At 39.2% G+C, this 13,775-nt stretch overlaps 1 protein-coding gene across 8 annotated transcripts in view; it reads left to right on the top strand.

Annotated features, from left to right (window-relative positions):
* MECOM (MDS1 and EVI1 complex locus) overlaps positions 1 to 13,775 on the top strand; it is a 535,065-nt gene that overhangs the window by 487,549 nt on the left and 33,741 nt on the right. For 5 of the 8 annotated variants that reach the window (XM_078069479.1, XM_036118315.2, XM_036118317.2 and 2 more), the window contains 3 exons: positions 3,471 to 3,687; positions 9,111 to 9,258; positions 10,539 to 10,695. In XM_078069479.1, coding sequence (XP_077925605.1) covers positions 3,471 to 3,687; positions 9,111 to 9,258; positions 10,539 to 10,695 — 522 coding nt within the window. The remainder of the gene's footprint in view (positions 1 to 3,470; positions 3,688 to 9,110; positions 9,259 to 10,538; positions 10,696 to 13,775) is intronic. The other 3 variants (XM_036118316.2, XM_036118318.2, XM_036118325.2) reach the window with 1 other exon arrangement.

Consider the following 13,775-nt stretch of genomic DNA (forward strand, 5'->3'; position numbering starts at 1 on the left):
TTTCGACTGAGATATCACATGGTTAAGTTTTTTGTCAATGCCTTAGACTATGGGGAGAATCCTTTCACTGTACAAAAGTCATTTCGGGGAACTCAGTTTGGACTTTCATAAATCTGGTGGCTGTTTCTTCCCATCTAATGTTCTGTTACTGGGAAAACTGTGTCAATGCGAGTAAAATCCTAGCCAGCATGACCATATGGGAGAGGGTTGGAGGGATGGGGATTGGGAGAAAAGTACACAAGAGGAGATTTTACAGCCAGAGAAATTTTTATTTGCCAGAGACCTATTCTAAATCAAATGAAGGGGGGATCTAAACAATTACAATTACTAGTTATATGCGTACAGGACAGATAAGGAGAAAATTCTACCCATATTGATTTGTATCATTGGGATAAAAATTGAGTACTTTTTTCTTTCTCTTTCTTATTTCTCTCTCCTAATATAACATGATTTGGTTCAGCATAATCTAGTGGTGTCTTTAGAGTGTTTTTTAGCTGGAAGCACCACTGGGAAGGGTTACTCACACCAACTTAGCTGACAGGTGGGGATCGAGCCACTTCCCATCCCTCTGGCATTCCCGATGGGAAAACCTCAGTCTCTCCTTCTTTAGCTCCTCCGAAGGAAGCCACCAGTCTTGGTTGGCTCTTTACTTGAACATTTTTTTCCTTTGGCTGGGCTGCATTCTGCCTTTTGTAGATTATAGCATTGTATTTTTGGGAACCTTTTGGAAATTCTTTTCTTCTTAGAAACCCAGTGTTCTCAACCAGCCTGGTAGAGTTTCAGCCTGAATAGGGAGTCTGATCCAATAGGGGTGTGTGAGAGCTGAGGGTGCTTATATGATAAGAAATGTAATCTGGGCTTTCTCTAGAGCAAGGCAACTTTCATTAGTGAATGTTAGGTCTTAAAAGGTTTTCAAACAATTATTTTTAGAAATATAAATGTTCTAGATATATAAATATTCTAAGTGTTCTAGTTATATAAATATTCAAAATATTCTAAATTCTAAATATAAATGTTTAGCAATATAAATATTCTAAGAAACTAAATAGAAGTGACTATTCTTCTTTTAGGGCTACCATTCATAAATGACCTGCCTTTATAACACTCTTGAACCCATCAGTTGCTTTTTGTTTTCATTGTGTCATATCCATATCCGTATATATACACCATATATGTTATATGTAATGTTTGTGGTGTTTAATGGTGATTTGTGTTTTATACTCCTAGGATTTCACATTGCTTAGGAGAGAGAAAATAAAACACATGCATCACACACTACTATATACCAGATGTATGCTCTCCATTTATTATCTCATTTGGTCTTACACATAGATCAAGCCTGTAGGAGAGGAAGCATTTCTGTTACACACACAGAAAAACAGGCTACATAAAGCTAGGTAAATTGGTCAAGACCACATGACTAGAAAGTAGTAGAATCAGCTTTCAAACCAAGGTTTTGCTATCTCTAAAGCCTAGGCCTTTTCCATCCATTCTGCAGCCTGGAGGTTCTGTTTGTGTTCAGACTGCTGGTGAGATCCTAAATGTAGATCTTTTTTTCTTTTTCTTTTTCTTTTTCTTTTTTTCCTTAGAGAGAGAGAGGGTGAGAGTGAGAGCAAGCAGGGGTGGGGGAGAGGGGGCACAGAGGGAAAGAGAGAATCCCAAGCAGGCTCCACGCCCAGCACAGGGGCTCAGTCTCATGACCCTGAAGTCATGACCTGAGCCAAAATCAAGAATTGGATGCTTAACCAACTGAGCCACCCAGGCACACCCTAAATGTAGATCTTAAATATGTGAATAGTGTGACAGATTATAGGAAATGTTTCCATTACCTGGAAAATGTCATCAAGAAACCTGACTCTACAGCTGAGGTGATTTATTTTAGAATAAATCCTTAACCCTCTACCATCCAAAGTTGACACACATATTAAATCTCCATAGTGATTTCTTTACCGTCCTGGGCTCCCTGTTACTGGTTTAGTTTAAATGAAACCAGTATTGTGTGTGTATTTTAGCAGTGGTGTCCCATTTGACTTCTACTTAACTTCTCACACTTATAGCTAGGCTTTCCGACTTTCAGTGGCTTTCTGCTCCCTTCTTAGCACGGGCCCCAAAAGCCCCTAGTGACCTGCTACCCTCTCTTCCTTCACTTCCCATTGCTTCCCTACATGCACCCTATCGACCTGCCCTATTTTACTACAGCTTTGCCTTTCCACAAGCTGCCATGCTCTTCCTTTCCTTTACCATCTGTCCACGCTGTTTCCATTGCCTGAGACGTCCTCCGTCATCCCACTTCACCTGGCGGATGCTCGCTCATTACAAAGCCTTTTCTGAACCTCTCTCCCTCAGATTAGATGGATTAGACACGTTCCTCTGGGCTCCCTTAGGCCCTATGCTTGCATCGGTCATAAAATATATCACACTCTATTTGTTCACATGTCTATCCCCTTGAGTTTCTTATATAGTCATTCCCTAGCAAAATGCCTAGCATTTGTTGGTGACTAAAATATTCCCCCAAAACAGTCAGTCGGTGCACAACTGGCTATAGGCCCTGGCTGTAGGGCTATAAAACAGGGATTATGTGTCACGTTGCCCTGGGTGGCTTTTCAGCATTGTGAGCTGTTGTCAAGCCCTCTGTGATTGTGTCTGTGTGGGCTGTGCATAGTATGGCCTCACGAGCAGGCTAAAAGTGATTCAGATGGAAAGGATAGGAACAATACCATCACTACCTGACACTTTATAACCTTGTTATCACTAGTTCCCACTATGACCACTTATTTATCTTACCGATTCAGAGTGCAAATGCATATATTTGCTGTTTAACAGGGCCCTGCCAATTAGCACTGACCCTAGGGTAACATAAAACATCCTGTGTCCCATTACATGGTAATGGGGAATGTAAGGAAACATCCAAGTTTACTGCTATTAACCAGGTGTCAGCATGACTCAGGTGGGGACTCAGTGTCCCACGTGCCCTCCAGGTAACATGGTACAGTGAGAAGGGTATGAGACAGAGATGGGTTCAAATCCTGGCACGACCCCTTGGGTCTATAATCCCTGACTGGTTACTGAACTTCTCTGAGCTTTAGTAGCCTCATCTGAGAATGGGATAAAAATCCGACTTACAGTTTCTCCTGATCGGGTTTTGAGAAATACCAGTAACCCATGAACAGGGTCGAGGAAATAGATGATGCACAGTCAGCAGTCATTATTACTTTTAATGAATATTAACTCCTGGAAGGGTTTAAGCCAGAACGTTTTTATCTGGTGAGGAGGCTATACCGTAGCCCCAGGAACCACATTATCCTGCTAGGCTGTGTCCTGGCTTCTCTACAGGTATTATTTTTAAGTCAGGTTAAAAATTGCAGGGGTGGAAATGACAATGAAATCGTTTCTAGTATGTCTTCCCTAATTCGGTAAGAACTGCTGGTTTGTGGTGACACTTCCCGGTAACATCTGCATTATTTCCACAGAAGAACGGCAGTATCGCTGCGAGGACTGTGACCAGCTCTTTGAGTCCAAGGCTGAACTAGCAGATCACCAGAAGTTCCCCTGCACTACCCCTCACTCAGCATTTTCAATGGTGGAAGAAGACTTCCAGCAAAAACTCGAAAGTGAGAACGATCTCCGAGACATACATGCGATCCAGGAGTGTAAGGAATGTGACCAAGCCTTCCCCGATTTGCAAAGGTTAGAAATGGCTCGTTGCACTACGGAACATGTTTATTTACTCTGCAGTCCGGTGTTGTTGTTATGCAGTAGGTATACTGAATTCTCAGAATGTACGCAGATGGGAAATTTGGAACTGTGATGAGCCTGAAAGAGTTGTGCTAGCGACATGTTCAGAAATCAGTTTTCACTGGAAATTCTTATCTGTAAGACATTTACAGTGGAGTTGGAATTAGTTATTTTGATGCTAGCCAGAAAATAATGTGTTTATGTTTGTTTAAGGAGTGTTATCGGGAACTGAAAGCTTAACGTTGCAGCATAAAATATGACTTAGAGGAAGAATCAAGAATGTTGGAACAACACTGATGCCAATTAAAGTCATCATATGCCAAACAGTAAAGCTGCCTCTAGAAACATCTAGATGATTAAAAAAAAAAAAAAAAAAAAGATTGGTTCTGGTATACACTTAATGAAAGATCAATGATCTTTTGATAGATTCGTGTCACCTGTGGATTTCAATTTCAATGATTTATCTAAACTGCACATATATAAAAGAATAAGAAAATCATGTCCAATGAAGAAAATGTTCTGTTTCCCAAAAGGGAAAAAATAAACTTGATCTAAATGAAATTATTCTTTAATACTTATTTTTAACAAAGTAAAAATCATGTATCAGCAGTATATTAACTTTTGTAGGCTTTTGAACTTCATTCAAGAACATTTTTTTATATCTATTAAAACAGCAACTCTGGAACCTACCCTTGGAAAACTGTATTGATAATTATGCTGCAGAACAGTCTTTCAGATCAGGATGTATATAACCAGCTAATAGGTTTTCTGTTTGTTTCTACCTAGTGGTTTTTGCCTCGGCGCACAAGCAGTTCTAATAATTGCTTTCATTTCTTTGCTTTTAAATCCAAAAACGATTCTTGGAACCTAGAATCAGAATTCCAAATGGGCATAACGTTGTATTTAAGTGGGAATGGTAGTATATCAACTGGTCTTACTCAAGAGTATGAATTACTCATGGTTTATCTTGGACTCTCTACCTATTGCCCCTGACCATTTTGTTTCCTTTCTTAGTGCCTTCCCTTCTTTTCTCTCCTCTTTCCCTCTGTTGATTGCCCTGCCTCCTCTTCTCTGGCTAGGCTTCTTACAGGAAAGGATTTCACACAGTAGGCATTGATTTTAGTGCATAAGTAACTAAAAAAGCATCAAGTATAACCCAGTCCTTGAGGAGACTGAGTCAAAAGAATGAATTTCTAGGTTTGAAAATTCAGGCCTGCTTTTAGAGAGTAAAGGGGGAATAAAAGGGCTTTCCCAGTACTCATCTTTACTATTTAATATAAATCCATGTAGAGAATAAGTCTGTTACGGATATGTGGTAAAACATAGATTTGTAATGAAGTCATAGCATGTCTCATAAATATAACTATGACCAAATTAAAAAATGAAATGAAAGTAATAAATACCAGTGGGTAAGGAAAGTATTTATATGTAAAGCAATATCTCTGATGCCAGAGATTAAGTATATTTCCTTCAATTTTGTTATCAGAGATAATGGACAACATTATAAAACAAAAATTCGTGGACTAAACACTAAAATGTAATTCCTACTTCCCACTAGAAGTGTATGGCGACACTTAGGTGGAGAGAGGTTCTTAACTCTGACTAGCTGTAGGATTGAGCCCGAGTCAACTCTACTTAATGCCAAAACCAACTGTCAGTTTGGTTCCTTCAGTCAAACATTCAGTGGAAAACAATAAGGAAACCTAATTATCTGGTATTGGATGAACTCTCAAAACTTACTTTTCGGTAGCTCAGCCAGATGGATCTAGCATGTCTCTATGCAACCTGATGTCGACCATCTAAGTGGTATTTTTGGTTATATAATTTAGCCATGGGCAGAACCTACATTCCCGGAATATTTTCCACTTTGTCGAATCCTATATTGTTGCTTTATACAAATGAGAAATCCTTTTTTGACATGGTAATTATTCTGTTCTGTATCTTTCTGTAAAGTGTTGAGAAAAAAAAAAAATACCCCCTTCCCCCGCTACCCCGCAAAAAAAAAAAAAAAAAAAAAAAAAGGGCGAGGAACAAAGATTGATATACAGAAGTTGAAAAGAACCCAGAAGGCTAGGCAAAGCTCCATAAATTAAAGTTCCATGAAAAGTGGAGAAGTCTCACTAATGACTGACTGGATTGCTTCTTTGTTTGTGAAAGAAATGCACATTTGCTTCTGTAAGAACCACTTGCCTTTTTATTCTTTCTATTACTGATAAACTGATAGCTGATAATGCCATGGAACAATATGGATTTTATGCTCAAGTAGAAGAAAGAAAGGAAAGTTCCCTTTGCACTGCTATTTATTTTTCCCCCTGTATACCATGTACTGTACTCTTGAAACTCTATCATCTCTTTGGAGTTAGGACACGGGAATAAGACTCCATGTATAGGCCAACTCTACCACTAGATTTCAGAGTTTACGAGTTGACATACACATTGGAATATATTATATATGTCATAAAATGGCATGCCTTCCCCGGGTGGCTGAGGATGACAGAGAATACTAATCTGTGCAATGATTGGAAGATGTCCCTGACTCAGTTCAATGTTAACTGCAGTTGATGGTATCTCTCTCTTAACTCTCTTAATGACATTTCAACTTGTGTAACAAACAGGGAATTACATATTGTAGATAAAGATAGGGCTGTTCTGGTGACTCCACACACCTGTAATCTCCTGGTACCTTTTGTTCACAGAGATATCACCATTTGTGCTCAAATAGAATAGCATTACAAAGTCGACTGACTCATGGGGGTGGGAAAAGTAAGTTCGTGTGCCAATATGAGTAGGGTTGTAGGGAGGAAGCTGGGGAAGAGAAAAAATATGGGAAAGATATTTCTGATTTATCAAGATATGAGAAAGGGCACTTTTTTACACATACTGCCATGCACACAATCTACACCACTACTGGATTTTTCTAGGCACACAGGCATCTTACTTGATACTCGAATTTAGAATATTCATCTCACAGAAAAATAAAACTTGGGAAAGAAAGAGTGCTTACATGCTTGGTAGTCTTTTTTTTTTTTTTTTTTTTTAGTATCTTTTTACTATGGAAAGTTTCAAAATATACAAAACTAGAGAGAATGGTGTAATAAACCCCCATAGACTCAGTTTCAATAATTATCATGCAAGGCCAGTCTTGTCTCAGCTATACTCGTTCGGATTATTGAAACAAATCCTGGACATTATGTCATTTTATTCATAAATAGCTCAGTATGTATCTGTAGAAAAAAAGGACTCCTTAAAACACACATTTCAACACCACACTTTAAAAATAATGATTCTTTAGGATTACCAAATATAAAGTCAGTGTTCAGATTCCCCCAGTTATCTCATTATTTTTAGGGTTTTTTGTTTGAATTAAGATCAAACTAAGGTCCACCAATGCAATTAGTAGGCATATCTCTTATGTCTCTTTTAATTTATAAGTTCCTCCAAAGTCAGTTTCTTTCTCTTCCTTCCTTTCTTTCTTTCTTTCTTTCTTTCTTTCTTTCTTTCTTTCTTTCTTCTCTCTCTTCCCCCTCCCTCCCCCCCTCATTAAAATTTATTTATAGAAGAAACTGCTTTTTCCTGTAGCATTTCCTCCAGTCTGGATTCTACTGATCATGTCCCCTTAGTGTTAACATCTTTCTCCATCTTCTCTACTTCCTGTAAAATATCCCAAGCCTTGATCAGATTTAGGTTCATTGTTTTAGGAAGAATACCTCACTGATGTTATGGTTTATTTCCTTCAGGAGGCACAAGATTTATTTATGGATTGCCTAGATTTATTAATTGTTTATGTCCTGTAAAATGAATGTTTTCTACTTCTATCGTTCTTTCTTTATTATCTATACTAATTCTATACAGAGAAACTTCCCCTCATTGTTTATTTGCTCACCCTGAAGTACAGTTCATATAGGAAAGGCAAGACATGTGAGTGAGTTTTCCCCCTTTATTTACTAGTTTTCAGAATAATGATTTGGCTTCCCAGCATCTTCCAAGCGTGACCAGTGAGGCTTTGCTTGTGTGATTTTGAATATTGTTTGTTAAAGGATGAGATTATTATTTTTGTTGATGCTTAAATTTCCTCATCTCTGGTCAGTGGGTGTCTTTTCAGGTTGCTACCTTAATTCTTTTGACCTGATCTATAATTTTCTTGCATTTTGCCGTAACAAGATGTTCAGGGCCCATCTTGTGTATCTTGGGCTTCAACTTTGAAACAGGCTGTTTCTCCAAGGGGCTCTGGTTATTTTATTTGGGGGTAGCATCCCAGTGTGTTATATGTGTGTATTTAATTAACAAACATGTTACAAACATCTGAGTATCACAGCAATCCATTATCTATAATATTTGCTTTTCATTGCATTCATGCAGATTTCATATACAAGTTTTAGAAGAGAGGGAAATATTTGAGAAGCAAAAATATCCTAAGCTTTAAACCAGAGAAATTGTGCTTGTGAGAAACTTCTAACTATGCTTTTCTTTTGAGGGGCTTTTTTTTTTTTTTTTTTTAAAGATTTTATTTATTTATATGACAGAGAGAGACACAGCAAGAGAGGGAACACAAGCAGGGGGAGTGGGAGAGGGAGAAGCAGGCTTCCCGCTGAGCAGGGAGCCTGACGTGGGGCTCGATCCCAAGACCCTGGGATCATGACCTGAGCCGAAGGCAGACGCTTAACGACTGAGCCACCCAGGCGCCCCTTGAGGGGCTTTAATAGTGCATCCGCTTATAATATTATACACTTTTCTTTCCTCCCTAATTCATAGGCACTATATATATGTACACTTCTATATCTGTGTATATCCATATCCATTTGTCAGTTCATCTGCTTGACCATCCACCCATCCGTCCTAGGGTTATATTGGGAAGTTGCTTGTTGAATAGTTAGTGTACGGCTCACTTCCCCATATGGTGATATGGGTAGAAACAAGAGTACCTTTTTGAATCTAGAGGTTATAGGCCTTAGATAGCATACCTGCCTGCATGTTCTTAAGCATTTTTGAGGATCTTCTGTTTGAGTGTTTGTGTTTGAATTAAGTGGGTATGAGCAGTATGTGTTGCCCTTAGAATGGTGTAGTGAATCGAGACCTGGACAAATGACAAGTCACTTACCGTGCCCTTGAATTGGCAGCTAATCCCTGATAGTCGTATCCGATTTATTTTCTAACAACAGGGGTACTTCTCTCATGTTAGTGAGAGACACATTCTAGGAGAAATACATTTTCTTTTGTCCGTTGCAGGCCTGTTTCTTCTCCTTCGTCTTCCTCACCTCAACCACTTTGCCTTCTTTTTTCTTTAATTGCCAGTTGGATTACTAATAAAATGACATTCTGTTTATGAATGTGTTCTTTGTCACCATGCCTTATTAAATCAATTGTTCTCTTAACAGCCTGGAGAAACACATGTTGTCACATACTGAAGAGAGGGAATACAAGTGCGATCAGTGTCCCAAGGCATTTAACTGGAAGTCCAATTTAATTCGCCACCAGATGTCACATGACAGTGGAAAGCACTATGAATGTGAGAACTGTGCCAAGGTACAGTGAATTTGTAGACCACTGGGCCTCTCTCTGTCGTCCTGCTCTCTCTTAATCCATCACTTGCTATGATATATAAAAACAAGCCTTGAGAGGGGAAACTATAAATATCTTGAGAGAAGTAGACTGAGTGTTGTATGCTAAAAGGCATTAGTACAGTGTATAAAAACACTTAGTGGGTATCCTTTTATTTTTGTAAGGGAGGAAGTGAGGCTTAATGGTGAGTTCCAGAACTAGGTGTCAGACATCCTTGGTAAATTCCTGGTTCCGCTACTGGCTTGCCAGCGTGGGGTTGTTTTATAGCCTTATGGAGAATGAAAATTTTATCCAGTGCACATTTACTGATTTATTTTAATAGCAGTTTGTGAGGAAGTCACATAAAGTTTCTGGATGCCTATTCAGAAAGAATAGGAGACTCCTAAATTTGCAGATTTTTCCACCCAAGTCCCCACCATAAATCATCACTTGGGTCTAATTAAAAGCGTGCCTTAGTGGCCACTGCTGAACAGCATAAGGGTGCAAGGAAAGCACTCCACCTTGACCATGACTCTGAATTATGAAAACAGTAGCTCACATCATTTAATTTTCGTGGTTCTCAATGAACTAAAAGATGTCCTGATGTCATTGAAGTTGATTTCTATTTCCAAAAACTTCTCATATCATTTGAATATCTTTCTTCATGCCAGTGGAAATTGTGGCACTAGAAATTATCTTTAGAGATGTTTTGCTCCCGGAAGTGTGGGTGACTTTTCATTTTTTTTTTTTTTTTTTTTTTTTTTAGTACAGTGTTTAAAGGAATGGTTTCAGCTACATGGTAACTTGCTGAAACACAGTGTTAGCTTTAACTCCTGGGGGAAGTCCTTGAATAGATTTGAGATACTTTAGTAAAACTCCCCCCAGTTTTGCACACAGTGTGTCTTGGTTTAGAGGACGGAAATAGCATACCAGTTTTAATCATGTCTTGGTTGGCATTTTATTATTCAACTCTAATCACTCTAAATGGGATCAAAATGATCTTGAATATGGTCTAATCATGCCATTAATTATCTTGTTCAACTAATACCAATGGATATTTCGTGCTAAGGATACAGAGCTGAATAGTTTACAGTCCCTATCCTAGAGGAGCTCATGCTTTGGAAATATGACTTTCTTTTGGTCTTTGGGGAAAACAAATAAACAAAAGCAAAACAAATAAACAAAATTCCTTCTTGAGTCATTCCTGGTCTTCTTTATTGTGTCCTTGGATTAAGTTTCTTGATTAATCAGTACTCATTTCCTAGCAGGTTTTCACGGACCCTAGCAACCTTCAGCGGCACATCCGCTCTCAGCATGTTGGTGCCCGGGCCCACGCGTGCCCGGAGTGTGGCAAAACGTTTGCCACTTCGTCGGGCCTCAAACAACACAAGCACATCCACAGCAGTGTGAAGCCCTTTATCTGTAAGTTTTTAACACTCCAGCCCTCCTTCCTGCATCCTTCTCTCGTCCGAAAGGCACTGTGATCAGGAGAGTGGCCGCGTGGCCATGGAAGTGTCTCCGCATGAGCTATTTATGGTCCAGTCCAGTAGGGCTATTTTCTGTTACAAGAAAATCTTTGACACCCAGATCCAGGGTATTTTGTCTCTAATCCCTGGGGTGTTTTCTTTTAGATGAAATCAATAACGAGAGGAGAAAGAAGTCATTAAGTAATGGAAGGGAATCCTCCCCAGGTTGTAGGATTTAATAGAGACAACCAGATTTGTCTCACGCTGAAAATGGCAGATGCCACTAAACGAGATGAAGTGATAAAAACCCGTTCTGGATCAGAAAGGGCTGGAAGTACCCCACTTGGCAAGGGGGCTTATGACTCTGTGTGTGTGTGTGTGTGTGTGTGTGTGTGTGTGTATGAGTATGTGTGAGGGGAAAGAGAGGGGGGGAATAAAATTCCCCTTAATCTACACGTTGTTACCAATCACAGGCTGCCGGCCGGTAGTTCTCAGTTACTTGAAAAGCAGAACATTCTCACTTTGATGCCGGACACGATGCTTCTATAACCCACCGCACTAAAGCAAATTTACAGGCAGTGTGTGTTCAGGGGACAGCCAATCTGACCACCTACTTAGAACGTCCCTGTACTTGAGTAACACACTCTGCATAAAGTAAAACTCAGTGCTCGTTTGCTTCTTCTTCTGTCCACCCACTCCTGTTCCCTGTATTATGCTGAGATGTTTCATGAGGAAAATCAGTTGTTTTCGGTCCCTCTGGGCAATGACTCTGGACTTCTTTTGATCCATTGCTCAGCGGGGCATACAAACACAGTGACTCACTGAGTTGTGCTACAAACGTCAAGACTGATTTTGGATCCAGACGAGCATAGAACTGATTGAAGCACACTCCATAGTTGGCAAAAACCTCTGACTCGGGAACCCTTGTAACACATTTTTTTTCTGACAAATATGCAATAGTCTGTAGTAGGTGTATGAGATACTACCACAGGACCCGATGGGCAAAAAATATTTTTTAGTGCCAACATGGAGATGCCAGAGACTAAACCCTCCTCGTTTTATTACCTCGACACAGCCCTCTTTTGTGCTTCCAAGCACCAAGGGAGTTTTTTTGTTGTTGTTGGGTTTTTTTTTGTTTTCCCCCTTTCCAGCTTACGCTAAAGTCTTGTTTTGCTCATATGTTCTTCTGTTCCCTGGGTGGAGTGAAGAGGACTAGCTGATAAACAAAAGGGTGCTCTAGCCTCCCTTGGGGAAGCTCTGTTGAAAGTCACGGGAAATAAAGTATACAATAGAAATTTTAGACTTCTTGTCTCATAAAGGCATTTCTGACTCTAGGTCGTAACGCCCTTAAAACTGTACTTGCAAGTATTACGGGCATAAATAACTCATTTATTTCTGATTTCTCAGAAACAGACTTTAAACATTTATTGTGTTTTGGTGGGAAACAAATAGACCAAACGAATTATGATCACCCATTTAATGCTTTCTCTATTATTTAAGCCAAAATTCAGAAAATACAGATTCCTATCATATAAGGTTCTGGGATCTGGAATTTTAATTGTGTTGAAGTCAAGTGTTTCATTTTAAAGCACTATAGGGTGTCCCTTTCCAATCAGCTTGCGCAACTATTTGCCATGAATGCATTTTCAGTAATTATTGGTAAATTTAAATAGCAGATGGCATTCTTCAAATATAAAATCTGACAGAGAACCATGGGGTAATTATGAATAATAGCCATGTAATTTCAGAACAAAAGAGGAGAGTTGGTGTGGAGATTGGGAGTGGAGGAGGTTCACCTAGAGTTGATATCTGTTTCTCACCAGAAGGCCACACACCATGATTTACCCCCACTGGTGTGTTTATGGCAACTGTCTCTTATTACAGTGTACCGCCAAGCTTGAGCCCAAAGTCACCAGTGCTAAGGTAATTACTCACTGCCTTTACAGAAACCTCCAGCCTTCCCAAATAGAAACCACATGCTCTAATAGGCTGAACATATTCAAAATACCTCTTAATTTGTTTAATAAGTAGAAAAATGCAATGTTAACTGCTGGCTAATTCCTTATTACTAAGAAAATTACAGTAGAGTATAGACTTCATCATCAATTGAGCCATTTACCTGGAGTCCTGGTGGTTTGTGGTGGGCCAGGCCAGACCTTCAAGTGAGAAAAACAAAGCTCCTGCCTAGGGAAACATCCCAGATTCTACGTTCTTAAGACCTGACACAGCCCTCGCTCATCTGGGTAACAGAGGGTGCAACCAGGGAAGTCAAATGCACCTTCTGTTACTCCGAGATAGAGAAGGTCTTGATTTCTTAAATCCATCCGGCTCCAAGACAGAAGTATAGAGAGTGATATTTCTTTGCCAAAAAATTGCAAACCTTTCAAAAGTTTATACCGTGGCTGAAGACCCATCAAGACATTTTCTCAACGCCTTTTAATGCCCAGAGGAGAGGTGTTACTTTCTCGATGAGTGCACTTTTATAATTCCAACGACATTTTATTTACTACTTCTTGTTACTGCTCATAGCTGAATTAGTGTAACCAGCGAAAGCCTCATGTTTCCACCCTCTACATTGTATGGTTTTAATTAGTGTATCAAAGAATTTAAATAGCACGTATATTTATTGTATATGGTTAAAGAGTACATACTTTTAAAGCAGCCTCTGGTCAGTATATTCCAGTAGGATGATTTGAAAAGAAATCACTCATATCTTCTCTTCCCATTAAAATGCATGTTACGGCCTCGATAATGTTATGAATCATCCCACAGTTGAAAGCTCCTTTACTATTACTAAGCACCCTGATATATGCCGCAGTGCATTTTAATCATTAGTAGTAAAGGAAATATTATGGAATCACTTGGTCTTTCCTGTTTGGTGGTGTGTGGGATAATCCAACTTTTGGGTGAGTTTTGCATGACTGAACATCTATAAAATCTCCTTCGAGTTTTTTATTTCTTTCAATTATTATTGCTTTAATTTAGGAGCTCCACCATTCTGCGCTTAAAGGCAATCATCACATGAAAGCAATAAAT

Source organism: Halichoerus grypus, chromosome 1, assembly GCF_964656455.1.
Source record: "Halichoerus grypus chromosome 1, mHalGry1.hap1.1, whole genome shotgun sequence".
Taxonomy (NCBI): domain Eukaryota; kingdom Metazoa; phylum Chordata; class Mammalia; order Carnivora; family Phocidae; genus Halichoerus; species Halichoerus grypus.